At 43.1% G+C, this 20,745-nt stretch overlaps 1 protein-coding gene across 3 annotated transcripts; it reads left to right on the top strand.

The window, feature by feature from the left end:
• Positions 1-336: 336 nt before the first annotated feature.
• Positions 337-20,745, top strand: LOC125287737 (mucin-13-like). 3 transcript variants are annotated; one of them, XM_048233731.1, is made up of 13 exons: positions 337-516; positions 7,002-7,095; positions 7,216-7,925; positions 8,080-8,193; positions 8,615-8,721; positions 9,011-9,072; positions 16,432-16,565; positions 17,185-17,316; positions 17,605-17,647; positions 17,786-17,823; positions 18,113-18,200; positions 18,489-18,681; positions 19,363-20,745. In XM_048233731.1, the coding sequence occupies exons 1-13, from the start codon at positions 453-455 to the stop codon at positions 19,450-19,452; spliced, it is 1,869 nt and encodes a 622-aa protein (XP_048089688.1). In that variant the 5' UTR covers positions 337-452; the 3' UTR covers positions 19,453-20,745. The 3 variants fall into 3 exon arrangements, with proteins under 3 accessions (XP_048089688.1, XP_048089687.1, XP_048089686.1); XM_048233730.1 differs by having other exon boundaries at positions 7,002-7,545; positions 7,636-7,925; XM_048233729.1 differs by having other exon boundaries at positions 7,002-7,925.

Below are 20,745 nucleotides of genomic sequence, written 5' to 3'. Positions count from 1 at the left end.
TCAAGTCAGACTGCACTGGCATCTTGTTTTCCCCATAGCCTAACCTTAGATTTGAAAAACATTCAGCCCGCTTAGATCAAAGGAGGACAATAAACCAGTGCAGAAAATAAGTCATAATATTTCACTCAGAACTACAGTCAACAAAGGATGCTCCAATAAACGTTGTTTCAACATCCAACTCTTGGCGACGTGAAACGGCTGGGAGGATGCTGAATCATTAGCAGGGTGGACGTTTACAACTCGCTTGTATTGCAGGAGGTGTGGCTAGTAACTTATCTTTTGGGTTTTCCAAAGCTATAAAGACCACTCTCCGAAGACTTCGCCCGATACCCTCACTTCAAGCGTCTTGTGGATCCTATTACTACAGGTCGCCCGTTATTGCAAGAAGGGCACACTAACACAGATCTTTACTGTTTTTATTTAGTCTCGCTTGTGTTATAAATTAATTAACAATGAAGACGTTGGCAAAAGTTCTGATGGTGTGCTGGTTGGTTGCGTCAGGGGTGCATTCACAAGGTAAGCTCATTTCAGTTTGGGTAGATTATGTAACCTAATGGTTACGGTGGTCTGCAGTTAGGCTTATATTTCTTACTACTTCTATTAGTAACAGTATACTAAACTATGATTAAATTAACTTAATAGCCAAATAGTTTAATTGCGAACGTCTGTTTGAAATCATTCTCTAGGCTACTGTTTAAAAGGCTGTCTAGTGGCCGAATTAGTAATTAATTCACCAAAACTAAAAGCCTCGTATCTTAATTGGAAAAAGATGCTTAATGAAGACGGCTACAATAAAGAGACACCATGTGATCCCGGACATTTTTATGGTCAGAGCCGCATATCCTTCCAGTGGAAAAATCCAGTGGCAAACTAAAGAGACCGCTTTGAACAAGAAACGGAATATCATCAATCCTAACGTCTCTTTTTCATCATGTTGAAATATTGAGCTATTTGATCTGTGTTTGGCGCTTTGTCAGGGTCGCGGTTATATGTTAAGCGCGGGACAGGTTTAGCTGCTTACCTGACCTCTCGGGTTAACGTGGGAGTTAATTTTTCACCCCTCTTGCTTAGCTGTTGGCTTGCTTAACTGGAGCAGTCTGATCTCTTCCGTTGTTGGATTCAGTGATGAATTGGCCCTAGTTTGTTTTAAAGTGGTCTTGGGCCTCATTTAGAAAGTATAGGGTCATAAAGGGTCACCTATAGCCTTGAGCTGCATTCCAGGTGTCTTGATGGAGTGGATGGTCGGTATGCCTAGTATAGCATAGCTTCACTGCCTATTGAGTAGCCCATGCTATGGGTTCTCTATGATAATACAAGCTAAGATGAATGGCTTTTCTGTATATTTTGCCTTTGTTCATGAAATCCAGTTAATGTTGAAAACAAATTCAGTACTGTGGTGTGAATGTAACTTGCGGTTGACTCTGAAGGGGCACTGCAGGATGGTGAGAACTAGCGCACCTGTGACAGGTCACTGTTAGATTCGTGTCTGTGTGTCTGTTTGTGTGTGTGGGTAGGGGGGGGTTGCTGCCCCTGTTTTGGAGCAGTTGTGGTCAGAATCTCATGTCTAGGCTCTGAAACTGCAGATAAGCCAAGCCAGCCAAGGCCTGTGTACTTTAGTCAATACGTTTTTTGTGTTTCCTTCAGAAACAGATCTTTAAGTCTGTGTCCCAGGAGTGGAGTAACCTACTATCTAACAAGTATTTGACCAGAACTTTTCAGAACAGCACCGCTTGATGGGCCGCATGCTATTCCAGGAATGTGTCCTAATCCCCTCCTGAGTAAGCAGATGTTTCCACGGTAACCCAGAAGTGTGGTGACCGAACCTTTATTCGAGTATGTCCCAGTATGTCCCAGGACCCCCTGTGACTCAGCAAGAGAGAAAGAGTGTGTATGTGTGTGTGTGTGCGTTCTAAAAGACAAAGCTTCACTGCTCAGGTGTTTGCCCATGCTTTCTTGGATCAATATATCTGATAATGGTGATAGTGACTAGCCTGGTTAGGGGGTAAGGAAGACATCCCCCCCTGTATGTCCCCCCAAGACATACCCCCCCTCCCAACACACACACACACACACACACACAGATTGGTTACCATAGAGTGCACTTGAGGGAAAACCTTAGGGCGAAAACTCACACGGTTACCCTCATGAAAGAAATGCATCTGATATCTTTTACCAAAAAAGTGAATCCCTCCACACTCTGTACTGGTTGTTTTGATACCTCAAGAGAAGTGTGTTTTAGTGACTGTATTTCCCATATCAGTTGTTACCAGGAGGAGAACAACAGGAGCCTTGCTGTGGCATTCTAAATCGGATCCATTGTGTGGTGCTGGGATTGAGGTTGCCCTCTGTGCATGGACATACGAGCCCTCACCAGCTCTCCCTCTCTTTCCCCCTCTCTCTTTTTCTCTCTTGCCTTTTTCTCTCTCTGCCTCTTTCTTTCTCTATGCCTGATTGTCATTCTCTCCCTCTTTCTCTCTCTCTCTCCACTCCATCTTGTTTATTCTCTTTCCCTTTATGCCTCTCTCTTTCTCTCCCTTCATCTCGCTTTCTCTGTCTCTCTCACACACACATATATTCAGTGTTTTTTCAGAGAAGCAGCACAAAGAGACCATCAAGGTGAAGGAGCACAAGGGGATGTGTGTGTGTGTGTGTGTGTGTGAGAGAGTGTGTGTGTGTGACTGCAGCTGGGCAACAGCTCGGAAGATGGAGAACAGGTGGTGATGATCGTGCTGTGTAGTTTTCTGGGCCATTGCGATGATATCCTCCTCACATTTGTTTGATCTATTGTTTTCCTAATTTTTATTTACAACCTCTAAAAAAGTTTGGGCTGCAGACAGGAAGCAGGAGTCTTTTCCTTCACTTTTGATATCGGACACTAAGTGCTTGGAAAGGGAGGATGGGTGGGGTTGAGCTTCGAGGGTGGGGAGCCGATGCGATTATCTGAAGCGACACACAGTGAAACTCAGTGTGTACTGTGTGTACAGTCTTTCTGGAGGGAGAGACTTTTGTTTGATTTGTTACAGCAGTACAAGGAGGTTCACAAGAGAATATGGCAAATAAGTAAATAAATGGATGAACTATTGGTGTACCAATGGTGTAGCATTTGAATTGCGGTTAATGGAGTTATTGTCTGATGGCACACACACACACATTATGTCCTGGTCAAGCTGAGCGCTTATTAACTTCATAACCCTTTGCTCTAGCTTGGTGTTAAAGGGAAACTTGACAGGATTAGCTATATTTTCCCTTCTGCTGGTAGTCAGCGCTAGACTAGATTTCACTCTTGGCTGAGTTTTACTGGCAGACATGTTTGTTTTTCTCCCAAGGAGTATTACCAGTACCCAATAAGACCTTTCAGTCAGTTACACCTCATTACATCCTGGCTGTTTCCTGCAGCCCTCAAACCTATCCACGAGTCCTCTTATATGAGGAAGCAGTTATGGCTAGCGAAGCATAAATGGCTGTCAAGCACAGGCTGTGAATAGGGTAGTTGGAGCAAGTGGTCCAGATTACTTAAGTTAGTGAGATCATTGGAGGTCAGGTTTTCACTGTTTACATGCAAAGGTAGTGAAAGAGGTAGGTTGAAGAAAAACGGAAGATGATGATGATACAGTGCTACACTCTAGGGGCATGAACAGTTTCTTATTTATTTTATAAGATAAGATTTATGCCCCCAACGTTCTCTTCAAGGCAGCACTGCCTGGAAGGCGCTATGGTTAGGCATGGGTTAAGGTTAGGGTTAGGGTTAGGTTTAGGATAAGGTGCCTTTAAGTCGACGGTGGCAGCGCTGCCTGGAAGACGACGTTGGGGGCATAAAACACCATCGAGCGCATAAACATGAGGGCACATGAACATGCCCCTAGAGTGTAGAGCACTGTAGCTGCCTGGCAGCTCCAGCTGTTGGCTGCAGCAACTCGAGCTTGGTAGAACCGATTGTTTTCCTTTTTTTTTTCTTTTTTCGTACCGACAGTACTCGGTGACCTTGAGAAAGACAGATCTATGTGGAAAACAACCGGAATTCTCCTTTAAGGGTGGAGGACATGGACGATCTTGATAGGTAAAGAGTTTTCACTGAGCAGATACTGATAATCTAGATAGGGGGCGAAGGTACTATCTGAAACACCTTTGAACCAGTCCCCACCCAAGACACTACCAACCTCTCGAACACTAGTTACACCCAGCATTGATTTGTTCCAGGAGTACCCATGGTATATATCATGGAGTCGGGTCATCGGTGTCGACACACCTTATCCGGCACAGCTTTTATGGTGACTGTGATAGTAACCAGCACACACACTGTTCCTTCTCCTCCTTTCCCCAGTGTATCTAAAACCTCTCTTTATCACTCTTAGTCCACCTGGCAGACTTGCGTACTTGTGTTAGCCAAGCATCAAGCAAGATGGTCTTTATTTTACCAGGGATTGTGTGTGTGTGTGTGCGCACTTGATTATGTATGTATCTGTGTGTGTGTGTGTGTGTGTGTGTGTGTGCATATGTGTGTGTGTGCACCTGTGTGTGTGTGTGTGTGTGTGTGGTAAGAATAGAGAAGAGGGATTTCATTGGGTTTTCCAGCCTAGTAGCTTTTGAAGCTTCGTGTTTTTGTTCGGCTTCTCTTTGTGCGGTGAGTGTTTGCTTTTGTCTGGCCTCTCCACTCTCTCCACCTGCGGGGTGCTGCTCAGTCACGACTCACGACGCACTAAGAGGTTGGAGATCAGCAGCGAGTGGCAAGACAAAGCTGGCTAAAGAGGGAGACAGAGGCAGGTAACAAGCTCACATCGAGACAGACTGTCAGCAAAGACATCATCGACAGAGCGAGAGAGTGAGGAAATAGAAGAGAGGAAAAAAGGGAGGAGGGGAGTGAATAAAGGAGAAGGCGCATACACAGAGAGTAAATGAGGAGGAGGGGTTATCAGTATGATATGGACGTCATCCAACCTGTTAGTGGCAAAGATTAATCTTTGACTCGCTTGAGTCAGAATAACTGTCCTGTACTTGCCTTTGTGTTGTCTTTTTTGTTTTGGAGAGGCTTTGGAGAGTGTTTCTTGATTGGAGAGAGTTCTCTTGATTGTGACGCAGGTGAATTAATAAAACCTCAGTTAGTGATACATTTTTAGCTTTTTTTTATTACACCCATTTTTCCAAATTAACAGTGAAAATAACAGGCAAACTACTTTTATTGTATGGTACATGGTCCAAAGGTACAAAGGACTAGATTGCCCAAATCATATCTTGGCACAGGAATTTTAACAACTTCCCCCTTCCACAGATCAGCAAGAAAAGTAACAAGTCACCAATATTTGTTACACACTACTATGATACTGCAATGTTCCCCAGTAGGCCTACTATAATACTGCAATGTTCCCCACTAGGCCTACTATGATACTGCAATGTTCCCCACTAGGCCTACACATGCATCTTACGAATGTCTTTGCTTCACTCCACTCCACTCAAAACGGAGCATGTGTCACAATTTTCACATGTTTTGGAAGAGCTTGTTTCCTCTAGAGTTTGTATCCTCTTCTGGTTTCACTGACAGCAGTGATTTCCTATGTTTTCCCGGGTATATGCTATGCAGACCTTGTCTGAGAAACCCAAACCAAGTGAGGTTAGGAGAGACTGGTTTCTCTCCCAGGAGCATGTGCGTCTCTTGTTTCTACCCATGGGAATCTTTCATTGTGTCATTCCTGGGCTGAGCTCTCTGGCTTTGTATAGGTAACCCCAGGGAAAGCTATTCTGTGGTCTGACCCCAACCCTGTCCGCTAGTCTATTGGTTGAAATGGCCTCTCTGTGAATAGGCAGTGCCAAATGAGGTCAAACGTAGTAGGGGTTTATAAGGCCAAATATGCTGTACTTGGATTATTGTTGTAGCAAGACTGTTGTGTCTTGACTGGATTATTTTCCTCCCGTCATTGGTGTTTACAAACTGTATGGGGCCTTCATCGAATTTAGTTGAACTCTTTATATTTAATGTCGTGGCCATGCATTGCTGCTGTACTACAGCATAGAACCCACAGCCAGACACATGTAGCTGAAGTACAACACTTGGACCATATGCGTATGACCATGTCTGGGTTTCATTAAGCTGAATGTTTTATTCCTCTTTAGATTACACCCCTTCCCGTCCTGGCACACATTCTCTCTCTCTCTCTGTCACACACACACACACACACACACACACACACACACACACATACATCTGGGACTGTGTTTGAGCAGGACTTAAAGTACACCCGGATCTCAACAAAAAAAAAGCAATTTACACAATGTAAATTAATAATTTATAAGAAGTCAGCCTTAAAACAATACTTTGGAGAAGTGTGTGCTTGAAAGAAAGGGGCGGGGACACTTTTAGTATATTTCATAGTTTTTTTTAATAATTAAAGAACTAAAAATGTTAAGAAAATGTTCATATTTTTTTGTTTAAACAAGCATAAGATTGAAGCCTAGAGAAAGAGAGAGGGCTTCTGTGCCTTGCCACTCCTGCACCTGTGTACCTTGTCCTCTCTTATCACAACCCCTCGCTCCTTTGGGAGAATCAGCAGCTGCCAGTGAGATGAGAATAGATATATAAGTCTAGTCCTATTAAACAAACATCAACAGAAACTGCTGCCGTTCATCTCAAAGTGTTCAGAGAGAGAGAAAATGGGTCTAGAAAATGTAAGGCCTAATAGAAAAATAAAAACAATGGAATGAAGCTCCCCTGAAGTTCTCACACTTGAAACCTTACCACATCTATAAAAAAACAGTTTTAAAACGTTATATAACCTAAAACATTTAAAATGTTATATAGGATATATTTCTGTTAAGTAGCATGAAACAAGCTAATGTGAGTTTTTGAGACCGGTTGCCTGGTTTTTGAGACCGGTTGAAAAGCATTCTTGTATATGTGATATATGATAGATGATTCTATCAAGTTCAAACCAACCTAAAACCCAAGCTTTAAAGTTATTACACAAAGCAAGTAATTCACTTCTCATTTCTTCTCCACTGAAATATTTCAGTTGCTGACAGTTCTAGAACTCAAGTCAGTCCAGATGGCAGTACTTCAGATTCTATGAGTTCCAGTTCGCCACCCCCCGAAGCTACAAGTCCCAGTTCGCCTGCCCCCGAAGCTACAAGCCCCAGTTCGCCTGCCCCCGAAGCTACAAGCCCCAGTTCGCCTGCCCCCGAAGCTACAAGCCCCAGTTCGCCAGCCCCCGAAGCTACAAGTCCCAGTTCGCCTGCCCCCGAAGCTACAAGCCCCAGTTCGCCTGCCCCCGAAGCTACCAGTCCCAGTTCGCCTGCCCCCGAAGCTACAAGTCCCAGTTCGCCTGCCCCCGAAGCTACAAGTCCCAAATCGCCTGCCCCCGAAGCTACAAGTCCCAGTTCGCCAGCCTCCGAAGCTACAAGCCCCAGTTCGCCAGCCCCCGAAGCTACAAGCCCCAGTTCGCCTGCCCCCGAAGCTACAAGTCCCAGTTCGCCTGCCCCCGAAGTTACAAGTCCCAGTTCGCCTGCACCCGATACTACAAGTCCCAGTTCACCTGCACCCGATACTACAAGTCCCAGTTCGCCTGCACCCGATACTACAAGCCCCAGTTCGCCAGCCCCCGAAGTTACAAGTCCCAGTTCGTCTGCACCCGATACTACAAGTCCCAGTTCGCCTGCACCCGATACTACAAGCCCCAGTTCGCCAGCCCCCGAAGTTACAAGTCCCAGTTCGCCTGCACCCGATACTACAAGTCCCAGTTCGCCTGCACCCGATACTACAAGCCCCATTTCGCCAGCCACCGAAGTTACAAGTCCCAGTTCGCCTGCACCCAATGCTACAAGTCCCACTCCAGTTGAAGGAACTACAACTCCAGTCACAGTCTCTCCTAACAGCCCTAACACAGCTGAAACCTCAACTCCTGATGCCTCAACCCCACCTACCGTCACTGCACGTCCTGGTATGCTGATGTACTTCACAGATATGCATATTCCCTTTACACTGGTTCTACCTACACATAGCATTGCTGATTAAAAATGAAAGCATTAGTCCTTCCTTGACATCAGCTTTTCATTATTTTTGAAAGATAATTTGTTTGCTCTGTCCCGTCATAGATCCCTGCATGTCAAACCCGTGCCCAGTGAGAAGTCTGTGTGAGCCACGGTTTGACAACTATATGTGTGTGTGTTTCACTGGACTGGTGCTACAGGACAATGTCTGCAAAGAAGGTAAGCTGGTGTTGTGTACAGGTAACATAAGGAGGTGGTTGTCCAGTGGTTAGAGATCTGGGCGTTTACATGGAACACCTGAAGGTCATGGGTTCAATCCCAGGGGCTGCCAACACTGTGCCCCCCGAGCATGGCATTTAGCCCGGGGTTGCCCCAGAGGAAGCAACTACCTTTTCCACCGTACTTATTTCACTGTAATTCGCTCTGGATAAGAGAGTCAGCTAAATGTCAGTTAATGTAATATTGTACAAACAAACCTTGCCAAGAAAATTCTTGGCTATTTGCAATAAAAGATTATTTGCTGTAGCAATTAAGACAAGTATTAATATTATGTTTTATATGATCATTAGACTGAGACATTTTTGGTTCATTTTCAGAAATGAAAATAATAAAATTGTCTCCTTAATTGCACTTATTGCAGCAAATGTCTTTCCTGCTGAGATACGGGTATTTCGAAACTTTACCCAAGCCATGGCAGACAAGACTTCTGAAGAATTCAAAAAGACTTCTGATGAGATAGTGGCTGAGGTAAGTCTAACTGTATTGGATATGTAAAAGAATAATTTATAACCTCTAGAAAATGTCTCTCAGATTTTTCAGAATATAAAGATAGCAACACCTGTGCTTTTGATGTATTTTTAAAATATTTCCCTGAAAGGTATTAATTGTGGTGAAATATAAAGGCAAAGGCCATGGCATGATGGATTAAACATTTGTATTGGTTGGAGTAAACAGAAAAATCACATAATGCATGTATGACCTATGCCCTATATGTGGTCCCTCTGTCACTAAACCTCATCTGTCTTTAAAATCATAGCTCCAGTCAACGCTTAACAATAATACAGAGGGATACATCACCTCCATTGTTTTCAGCCTCAGGTGGGCCATCTAATTTATTAATGATCATTTATTATCAGTTAGAATCAGTTCAATAAATTGACTGAGTTGATATACATGTGTTGCTATTATTAATCCTCATGGAGTAATTGTTCAACATTGTGGGCAGCCGTGGCCTACTGGTTAGGGCTTCGGCCTTGTAACTGAAGGGTTGCCGGTTTGAACCCCGACCAGTAGGAATGGCTAAAGTGCCCTTGAGCAAGGCACTTAACCCCTTACTGCTCCCCGAGCGCCGCTGTAGCAAGGCAGCTCACTGCTCTGTTTTAGTGTGTGCTTCACCTGACTGTGCATTCACTAATTCACGGATGGAATAAATTCAGAGACCAAATTCCTTGTATAAGCCAGTATGCTTGGCCTAGAAACCTCATTTACATTTACATTTAACATTGCTGCTCTCAAAATATCTATGAAATGACAGACATGAGCAAGAGCCAACACACAATAAACACATCAGTCAGTCAAGCACATTGGTGATCAAATTAGCCTGTATTTTACAATGTCATGTTTTTGAGGTAAGACATTATATTATCAGTGCATTGTTATGAAGAGCCAGTACAGTCAGGGTGTTTGTACTGCACGTCTGGATAAAAACGTCAGCTACACGCCTAAACAAATTGATTTGGTGAATTGAATGTGAATTGGTGAATTGATAGTGCATCTCAGTTACATACAGACAAGAACAAAAAATACGCAGGTCAAAGGTCTTCAAGTCATCTACTGTAGGTGTTTGTCTTAACTTGATGCCTTTTGGACCTTACACAGAAGGCAGTGTGGTCACTGAGGTAGAGAATGGTTGAAACCAAAGATTCTAGAGCGCTACGTGCGAATCTTTGGCTGAAACTGAAATGGCACCAAAGTAGACCTGCAACTAACAGTCATTATGACCGCCGCTAGCTGTCGCGTCATATAATGATTGTCAAAGTTTTTTTTTTCCGTCATCTACTTCCTGAATTTTTTGGTCAACGATACCGGGACACCAACCACCGGTGCACATGAAATTTGGTGGGTATGTAGCCCCACTAGACTTTTTACGGAAAAAATCGTTTAGCCCCCAGTGGCCACTCCGCACTGGGCCCCCCGAACCGCAAAAAAAGCAGTTTTTCCTAAATAACTACCTGAACCGTGGCACTGAGGATGAAGAATCTTTTATGGTATGTTGGTCTCAAGGGCCCACATCAACCTGGCCCATAATCCCATAATCACTCATTTGTGATTTGCACCCGGTAAAATGAAAATGCAATATCATTCTGCTTTAATCGCCCCTATCTTCAGTTAAGATGTTCAGAACTGCACCAAATTTTATGTGTATGATTGACCTGGCATTCTCTGGGGATATGCCAAGTTTCGTAGAATTTCATCCATGGGGGGGGTCTAAAAAAATTTAGGCACGCACATACTATCGGTATTAGAATGGCCGATACATAATTACAAATTCAGAAGGATTAAAAGAAAGCCAAATATTCATCATCATCATCATCATCATGGCTGCATTTCCAGTATTGGCGATACGTAGTCGTTTGTCCACTAGATGGCGCATTGTTGCAGTGAGACGTAATTTTGTTGGAAGTTAAAAGTGGGTTGGAAAAACAATGGACACTCAAAATCCTTCAAATAACTTGGCTTGGCCACACTTCTTTGCGACCGTCGTGCAGGTGTGGCCAGTTGCTGTTGTGACTGTACTGGCATGCCTGGAGGTGGGCGGTCAGGCAGGGATGACCTTGAATTGCCGGGAGAAGGTTCTGTACAGTCCTGCATGCTTCCCTCTAGAACACAGCTGTTTCCTGCAGGAATGGAATGCTCGGACACTGCAGCAGCCGCTGAGGTCCCCTGTCCCAGGGTTTCCATGATCTTTGGTTCAATCCAGTCCTTGTCCTCAGATCTGGCCAGTATCTGGTCAACATGTCTGCGCACAATGCTGCCATCTCCCAGCATGACCTTATAGGAGACAGGACCTGTGATTTTGGTTATGACCCCGGGAATCCACTTAGGTCCATGACTGAAGTTTTTTGTGATCACTGTGTCTCCCTCCTGGAAGCTCCTCTCTGAAAACTGCTTGTCATGATGTTTCTTCTGGATGCTTTGTTTTCGTTCGACCCTTTTTCGGCGGTCTGGATGAATTTGGTCTAGGGTTGATCTTAACCTCCTACCTTGTAACATTTCAGCAGGTGACAGCCCGGTGGTGGATTGTGGCGTGATGCGATAGCTAAACAGCACTCTTGACACCTTAGTGTTGAGGTTCCCGTCACCTGCCTTCTTCATCATTGACTTGATTGTCTGGACTGCGCGCTCCGCACAGCCATTTGATGAAGCATGATAGGGGGCAGAGGTGATGTGCTCGATACCGTTTTTCTTCATGAATTCTTTAAATTCTGCACTCACAAAACATGAGCCATTATCGGACACAATTGTTTCTGGCAGTCCCTGATTGCTAAAGCTCTTCCGTAGACATTCAATAGTGATGGCTGAAGTCGAGGCTGTTAATGGGTAAGCATCCATCCATTTTGAATGTGCGTCCATTAGGATCAAAAACATGTGTCCCATAAAAGGCCCTGCATAATCAATGTGTAGCCTTTGCCACGGTTTGCTTGGCCACTCCCATGGGTAAAGGGGTGCCGGGGGTGGCGAGTTACGTTGTTCTTGGCATTTGACACATCTTTTTACTATAGCCTTAATGTCTGCATCTAACTTTGGCCACCAGAAGTAGCTTCGCCCCAAAGCTTTCATTCTTGTGATGCCAATGTGACCGTGATGTAGCTGCTGTAACAAGGCGTCCCGTCCTGGCAGTGGCACTACAGCACGCGAGCCCCACAATACGCACTCATCATGCACACTTAACTCTGTTTTCCTTACAGCATACGGCTGAACAGCTGGGTCTGGGTCATGTGGCGGCCAACCATGCTGGACGTACTCAGTCACTCTGGACAACACAGGGTCTCTGCTTAACCATTTCCTCATTTCCGCTGCTGAGACGAGGGTCACATTCTCCATCATCAGCACTCGTTCCTCTTGTTGGACTGATGACGCAGAGGGAGTCGGCTCATAGCATCTGCGTTGCCATGGTCTTTCCCTGGCTTGTAGACAATCTCGTACTCATATGCTGTCAAGGTAACTGCCCAACGCTGAATACGAGGAGATGCCATTTGAGGCACTGCTTTCATCTCATTGAAAAGAGACAGTAATGGTTTGTGGTCAGTGCAAATTACAGATTTCCTTCCATATATATATTTATGAAAGCGCTGAATGCCAAACATCACCGCCAGACCTTCCTTGTCCAGTTGTGAGTAGTTTGATTCAGCCGACGTCAATGTCCGTGACATGAAGCTGATGGGTCTCTCCTGTCCATCTGGCCATCGATGTGACAACACTGCACCCACTCCGTACGGAGACGCGTCGCAGGACAGGATCAGGTCCTTGTTGCTGTCATAGTGCACTAACACATCAGTTGACTGCATGAGTCACTTAGACTCCTCAAAAGCTCTCTCTTGTTCCGCCTCCCATTTCCATTTGGTTTCTTTTCGTAACAGTTCATGTAAGGGCGATAACAATGTTGACAGGTTTGGCAGGAACCTGTTGTAGTAGTTGAGCAGGCCTAAGTATGCTCTCAATTCCGTTAAATTTGTTGGTGCAGGTGCTTTCTGTATGGCACTGACCTTGTGTGGTAGAGGATGTAGTCCAGAGGCGTCCACCTTATGTCCTAGGAACTCTGCTTCCTGTTCCAAGATCGCACATTTGTTGCGTTTTAGGCGAAGGCCCGCTTCCTGGAGCCGAGTCAACACCTGGTTCAGTGTTGTCAGGTGATCTTGGTCGCTCCGGCCCGTTAGCAAAATGTCGTCCAGATAAACAGCCACATTTTGAATGCCCGCCAGCAGATTCTCCATCATTCTCTGGAAAATTGCGGGGCTGGAGGAGACCCCAAATGGAAGACGATTCACCTGGAACAGACCTAAGTGTGTGTTTATAGTGACATATGGCTTGGATGCTTCATCAAGTGTCACCTGATGATACGCATAGCTCATGGCCAGATTACTGAACTTTTCCCCACCTGCCAGTTTCTCAAACAAGTCCTCCAATTTCGGTATTGGATACTGCTCAAGTTCGACACCAGGTTGACGGTGACTTTGTAGTCTCCACAGATGCGCACCGAATTATCAGGCTTTAACACTGGCACAATCGGTGCTGCCCACACCGAGAATTTCACTGGTTCAATAATTCCTTGTTTTGTGAGTCTCTCTAACTCTCCACCTTTTTTCTCATGGCATAGGGGACTGGCCTAGGTTTATAGTATTTTGGAGCAACGCCTTTGTTGATATATATTTTTGCTGGTGGGCCTACCCAGGTTCCCAGTTCCTCCTTGAAAACGTCCTCATGTTGTCTTAGCACATCCTGTAATGTCAGTTGTGGCTGCTCTATTTTATTCACAAACACACAGTTCATTCCCAGCTCGTTGGGCCCTGTGCCTGCTACGACCACTACTGGTAGCTGTTTGGCTTGGTCTTTGTACTTTACGGTGACTTCCGTTGCTCCCAGTGTAGGTACTTTTTCACCTGTATATGTTTTCAGAGTCATTGAGCAATCCTGCAGTTCTTGTGTGCGTCCTGATGTCCATAACTTGCCATATTCAGTCTTTGACACAATTGTCACACTGCAGCCAGTATCCACTTCGAATTCAACAATGTTGTCATTTATGTTAAGCTGGGTGTTAATGGGGTCTATTTTCATTATGTTGGACTTAGCACTTCGGACCTGTAACCGGAGGATTGCCGGTTCGAATCCCGACCAGTAGGCACAGCTGAAGTGCCCTTGAGCAAGGCACCTAACCCCTCACTGCTCCCCAAGCGCCGCTGTTGATGCAGGCAGCTCACTGCGCAGGGATTAGTGTGTGATTCACCTCACTGTGTGCTGTGTGTGTTTACTAATTCACGGATTGGAATAAATGCAGAGACCAAATTTCCCTCACAGGATCAAAAGAGTATATATACTTATACTATATACCTCTTCATCACTTGACACCTCCTCGGAAGATTCCCTTATGTGATGGGCAGACTGCTTTCTATCATTTCTGAAACTCTTTTACTTGCGCTTCTCTCTCCCCTTAAGCTGCTGCTGGTCTAGAGACGAAGATCTGCACATTCTTTTCACATGTCCGATTTTACCACAGCCATGGCACTTTTCATTAAGAAAGCAACAGTCTCTTGCCATATGCTCACCCCCGAAACCTATGACATGTTAACAAAGTTGTTTTTTCTTGGCCCTTAGTTGTTGCCTTCACCTTGTATACGGCCCCTTGCGATGCAGTTTTACTCACTGTACTGTTCAGCGCTTTCGGCCGAAGCTGCAGGTCCCGCACATCCTTATTTGCAGTCTCCATGGCTTGCGCGATTTTCAAGGCTTTCTCGAACGTCAACTCAGGCTCTGCCAGCAATCTCCGCTGCATGCGATCATCTGCTATGCCCCAAACAAGCATGTCGCGTAGCATCTCCGTCAACTTATCTCCATAGTTGCAATGTTGAGCGAGCTCACGTAACACACTGCCACATATTCAGTCACATTTTCATTTGCTGCTCTAGTCCTCGAATACAATTGAAATCGTTGAACAATCTCACTGGGCTTCGGGTTATAATGTGACTGAAGCAGTGCCGTCAATTCAGCATATGATTTAGCACCCGGTTTTACTGGGCTTAACAAGCTTCTTATCAAACTGTATGTACGACTGCCTACAGAACTTAACAATATTGCCCGCTTCCTCCCTTCATCTGCAATCCCATTTGCAATGAAAAAATGGTCCAATACTTCCACGTATTCCTCCCAAGTTTGGGCGTTATTGTCAAAAGCTGTGAGTGTTCCTACCATCATCATAGCCATCGTTGTCTGACATTAGCCGAGTCTCCGCGATTTTCACTCAGGTTGTTTGACTGTTGTTTTCAACTTCTTCTGAGCTCACCGTTTTCCTCGTCGCCAAATGTAATATCCTCTTTGCTATACAAGAATGGACGGGCAGCTGAATAACCTTTAGGTTGGCTTTTACTGAACATTAGTAATTGCAGTACAATGAGCATAACCTTCACTGGCCTACTACCACGCTATACTACCCAGTGCTACCTATTACATGGTACTTACAACCCTATGCCGCCACCTAGTGACAGAACCGAGATAAACATTCCCAACTACTACAGTTTCCAAAGGAGATTTAATTTGTGTCGCCAGCATAGCCTATTGACAATTTATGTTGTAAATAGGTCTATCTTATAGACCTACCTGTAGCTTAGGGAAGCTAACAGCTTTCTATTAGGATCTAGTTTGTTAGTTACAGTTTTGTCATAACTCCCTGATGCATTTTTGCATTTAGAATAGCCAGAGCGTGGATATCTCAATCGGAAAATTAAACAATATCAGGCGGCTATGGACTAGGTTGGGTGAACCCAGCCTGATCTGCCCGCTATTTATTTTTTGATTTCTTAAAAGATTGAGCTTGGATTGGTGAAAGCCAGACTAGCCATGGACCTCAGTTACACAATGCAAGGGAACATGAATCAAAAACCTTTGTTTTTGATAGCTGTTGAAAACGGCATGGAACTGACAGAGATGTTTTTGTTTATTAATAAATACATACATACATACATAAATAAAAATATAACATTGTGCTGATACCTTTTGCTTTTCCCAAATACAATGTAGCTACAGGTGTAAGTGACCTTTCATCAATCCAGTTGCAATGGATGAACTGTGATGAACTGCCCTACTTGTGATTGTTTAGAGATTTTAAAGGTTTTATAACAATGCTACAACTTCTTTGGCTATTCTACAATCTATTCACCTTTTCAGCGGCAGTAGGCTACTTTCTGTGCAGCCGCACACACACACACAGGCATGCCAAACAAGCATACACAAAAGTTTCAAGAGTGGGGGATGGAGTAAAAGATGGAGACAAATTGAAGTGTGATTTATTATCGCGGAACGGATGTACAGGACTGAGCGGCGGTCATATTTTGTACCGCTATGCGGTACATCTAGTTTCAATCATCATTTGATTAATCTGTTGATTACTTTCTCGAATCGATTAGTTAGTTGGTCTATAAAATTTCAGAAAATTACAATTACAAATCAGTTTACTGTTAAAGAGTTTTAATGTAGATTTGATTGTTCTTAAAAATGATACAGAACATAATGGAGGAAAACAGATGCAAAGCTGGAGGACATGAATCAAATCAGTTGCGTGTCGTGCCTGACAACACCCCTTCATCTGTTCTAAAATCACTGTAGCCTACGGCCTCTCGGGGCTTTTTGTTATTGTTATTATTGAAATTCAGTTGTCTCTTAACCTGCTGCTTTTTGATCTTACAGGGAGGGCAGTGTGATTGCTAATGTGCAGAATATCTACAGTCCCACATCCACTACCACTGCTACAGCTGTTAATAAAGCGTTCGTCATAGCTGCAAGCTGTACTGGCTGTTTATTCGCGGGAGCGACTCTGACTGGTAGGTGGTGTTCACCAAAGGGGGTGCGGGTTTGCAGTCTCAAAATATTCAGGTATTATAAATGCTTAAATATTGAGGGACTCTTAGGGGAAGACTCAACAATGATAGCAAGTTACTTTTTTAAGAATACAAGTATAACTTTAAAGTGATAATGATCCCTGTTAAATTAAAATAATAACCCACATAGATTTAAGGCACTTAAAAGTGTGCAGTGTAGCTTCTGTATCTGGCAAAGACAAACTCTTGACTAACCCAAGCAATTTAATCCCAAAATTCCACAAACACTGGATTTCAAAAATAAGAATACACCACTGATGCATACTTCAATACACAGTCACCAAAAGTAGTTTATGTAAGGCAAGGTGAGGTAAGTTTATCTGTAGGCCTATAGCACAGTACATACACAATGGCAAACCAGAGTACCTGGGCCTTTACTGCGTGTTAACATCAGGAATGTTGGGATGTGGAAGCTGAACTAATACATGAATCGTCTGTATTTGTCTCACAGTGGATGACTTTGGAAAAGAGTTACCTTCTAAAAGTCTTCTACTTTAAACAAGACCATGTTCCTACATGAAAGCAATTCTTGTTTTTCTTGTTTTTTTTTTCTCTTCTCTAGACACTAAGTTGTGCTCTGCACCTGATGCCTGTGACCCCATCTCCACCACCTGCTCCGAAAAAGATGGAAAGCTGAACTGCGAGTGCAAGTCGGGCTACGTGAAAACCAACTTCACTGACCGCTCCTGCGTGGGTGTGTGTGGCATAGCATTTAATGTAAAGTTAATACGGTTGTTGTATTAGGTCATGTAATGTAAAATGGAGATAAAATGTTTGGCAGAACAGATTATTTTCTTTGACAGAAAGTAGCTTGCAAAACATTTGTTATTTTAAACACAAAGCAGACACACAAACAAAAGTGGTTCAGAAAGCCTTTTTGGTGGTGTGCAACTAGCAGAATCCAGAATATTGTCAATGCTTAGGGGATTTTACATATTATGTGGTTCTCCTGAAAACAAATCTGCTTTATCTCTGTCTGCAGTCTGTCCATCTGGATCTAAGGCCAAAAACAATCAATGTGTTAGGTGAGACCTGAGATTTTACTCTCCGCTAGTTTCAAAGTAACTGCTAAACTTCTATATTGTGATGTGCTGTGTCTTTTCTTATGAATATTCTCGTTCCTTGTGTTAACACTTCTGTACTGTTGCGTTATTGTTTTGCAGCTGCTCCTTTGGCTACTCCGGAGTGAACTGCCAAGAAAGTAAGTTAACACCAACCATACCCAGCTCCAGTGGGTCTGTAAACCTTTGAATGTCACAGTGTGTAGGATTGTGTGTGTATGTGCATTATGTGTGTGTGTGTGTCTGTTTCTGTGTGTGTGGGTGTGTGTCTGTGTGTGTGTGTGTGTGTCTGTATGCATATTCACATGCATGTTATTTTATATACCTTATAAATGACCTTGCATATCTTCCATGGGACCTTTCACCTTTCACATGTGCATCAGTGTACAGTATGCATGTCTAAAACTAATGAGTGTTTTTTGTTTGTAGGTTACATGCTAGCTGTGGTAGTGGTGTCCTGTGTGTTGGGTGGACTTCTGCTTATTCTCCTGATAGTCCTCATTGTTATCTGTTGCAGGTAAGATAAGAAGAGCTAAGTAGTGAATAAGTAGTGAATTAACAATAATTGTTATACACATATGAAATATACATGCATATACTGTATATTTTATATGAAATGGAAATGTTTTAAAAAGTATCTTGGTCTGAAACTCTGTAATACAGCACACAACATGGCATTCATGAGAGTTGTTGAGAGTCATATGCATTAAATGGAGACGGTTTAAAACCTAATTTGTCATGGCTGGACACCATGAGATGCATGAGAAACATTCATGACAGGACTTTGTGTTCTTTACCGTGACAGGAAGTCAAAGAAAGGCTCCGCCTCTCCTGCTAAGAGTAGCCCTTACGTGGAATATGACTTTAGGAACCGAACGGTTCCGAAGATCCCACGAGCAAACGCCAACAGCAAGGGCTGGGAACCGGCCAACCTGGAGCTAGTGGAGAGTGGCAGCACCCGCGCCCTGGTCATGCCTGATCACCAAAGCAACGGAATGGTAAATAACTCCACCGGCGGCCATTTTCAGATATCAACAATCAAGTCGCGAGTAGCGCTTATTACATGTTACTGCCAGGAAATGATTTTAACATTTGATCACTGGGTCTTTATTGTCAATAGTCTTATTTTTGTAAGCTTTCTCTTTATGTTGTTTAAAATTTAAATGAGGCTGACCTGAATCTTACAGCTAAGAGCACAAAGGTTCTCCAATTCCCATATCTTAAAAATGCAATAAAAAAGACAAAGGGCTTCTTTCAAAACCTTACTCAACATGTGTATTCACATCAGTTAAAGGAGAATTGCGGTGATTTTTCACATATATCAAGGACTCAAGATAACTGAGTAGGGAAAAAAATGAAACATATGATTTCACATAACTTGAGTTGCTGCAGCCAACAGCTAGAGCTACCAGGCATGAGCCCCCATGTTCATGCCCCAGAGTGTAGTAGCTGCCTGGCAGCTCTAGCTGTTGGCTGCAGCAACTTGAGCTAGGTAGAACTGATTGTTTTTTGTTTTCGTACTGACAGTACTCTGTGACCTCGTGAAACGGAGATCTATGTGAAAACTCGCCAGAATTCTCCTTTAAACCTGTCAGTCTGTCCATATGTAGTGGCAGTAATTATTCACCTCATTACTCAAGTATCCTGTGAAATTAACTAATTCTGTGTTCTATTCACAGAAGAACTTTGGGAACCAGAACATGGCTGGCATTGCATACCGGACACACGGCCACATAAACCCCTATTTTCAGAGTAATGAGGGCCACTAACGGAGAATACTGAAAAGAATCCTGAAATGATGGATCCTTTATGGACGTGCGCCATTCTGAACGGAATTTAGAATGGCTCGGAATTTCCAATTCAGCTAGTTCAAGAATTTGAACTGAAGTGACAAACAGGACAATATATATATATATTTTTTTTTTGATGCTGGGACAAAGGAGTTTTTTTTATTCAATTTAATTTGTACATATCCATGTTGTCACACAAACAACACATTAACATGATATTTTATGAACAATGTTTTTCCTTTCAACACAGAATCCTCAAAGTGCCTTACCTTCAAAAAATGCTTTATTTATTGTATTTTACCCTCACTCTGTGCTATGTTAGATTGTGTATTCACTGCCACAAGATGGACAACTTGATCAACACAATTTAAGGGCCGTTTGCTCTGCAAATGATGACTAAAGTGATAATCATAAAAACACTTTTAAAATATCTCTCTAGCCCATAAGAATGGCAGTGTGCACACAATAACAATAACATCTTAACAATAACAACATGAAGAACCCTATTGTCGGGTGGTTGTGTGAACAATAGAAACACTCACAGGCAATCAGAGTCCATCTAATTTGACAGGCATGACATTGAAACCTGAATGATATCCATGAAAAGGTTTCTGTCAGCGTGGATGGTTAGTTGTTATGGTTAGAGTTCTCAATGTACCGGTAGTTATCTTCGGCACTGCGAATAGGCTTGTAGACTGAAATATATGAAATATTTCCTCTGAATTGTAAACTCAGCTGATTGTATTGTCTGTCATTCTAGTTTATATCCTTCCCTATGTGACACGGCTTAAATTACAACTCTTCCAACTATTCAGAAATTCCAAATACTAATATAAGAAATACATTAAATGTATTAAATTTAAAAAAAAAAAAATCCCTATTTTCTGTGAACAGTGAAATCAGATAGATTGAACAGTTTAACATGTTCCTATTTATGTATGTATGTATTTGGTGTTTTAATACAGTGTGCTGGTACCCAGTTATGATTAATGGGATTCAGAAAGGTTCCTTGCAACCAGGTTTGCAGCATGTAATTTGCCTGCTCATCGATGACTTTAACTACAGTAGCTTTCAGCCCTTTTTGTCCTCTTTTCACAGCTTTTCATGATGTTCTTCAGCAGTCTGTGCCAAGTTTTGTAAATATGACACATAGAGATGAAGAAAAGAGATTCAACTGTATATAAAATGAGTACACTGTGGAGTACAGTTTTAACTGAGTTGTTTATTATAAACGAGATGGGCAATTTTGAAATAAAAAAGACAAATCAACAA

Source organism: Alosa alosa, chromosome 22, assembly GCF_017589495.1.
Source record: "Alosa alosa isolate M-15738 ecotype Scorff River chromosome 22, AALO_Geno_1.1, whole genome shotgun sequence".
Lineage (NCBI taxonomy): Eukaryota > Metazoa > Chordata > Actinopteri > Clupeiformes > Clupeidae > Alosa > Alosa alosa.
This window is presented reverse-complemented; position numbering and strand designations above follow the sequence as displayed.

Excerpts from the sequence above, each read along its gene's own strand:
- LOC125287737 (XM_048233729.1), top strand. The coding sequence starts at position 453 with ATGAAGACGTTGGCAAAAGTTCTGATGGTGTGCTGGTTGGTTGCGTCA. Across the intron at positions 17,317-17,604 it reads CACTGACCGCTCCTGCGTGG|TCTGTCCATCTGGATCTAAG; the intron begins GTGTGTGTGGCA and ends CTCTGTCTGCAG. Across the intron at positions 17,648-17,785 it reads AAAAACAATCAATGTGTTAG|CTGCTCCTTTGGCTACTCCG; the intron begins GTGAGACCTGAG and ends ATTGTTTTGCAG.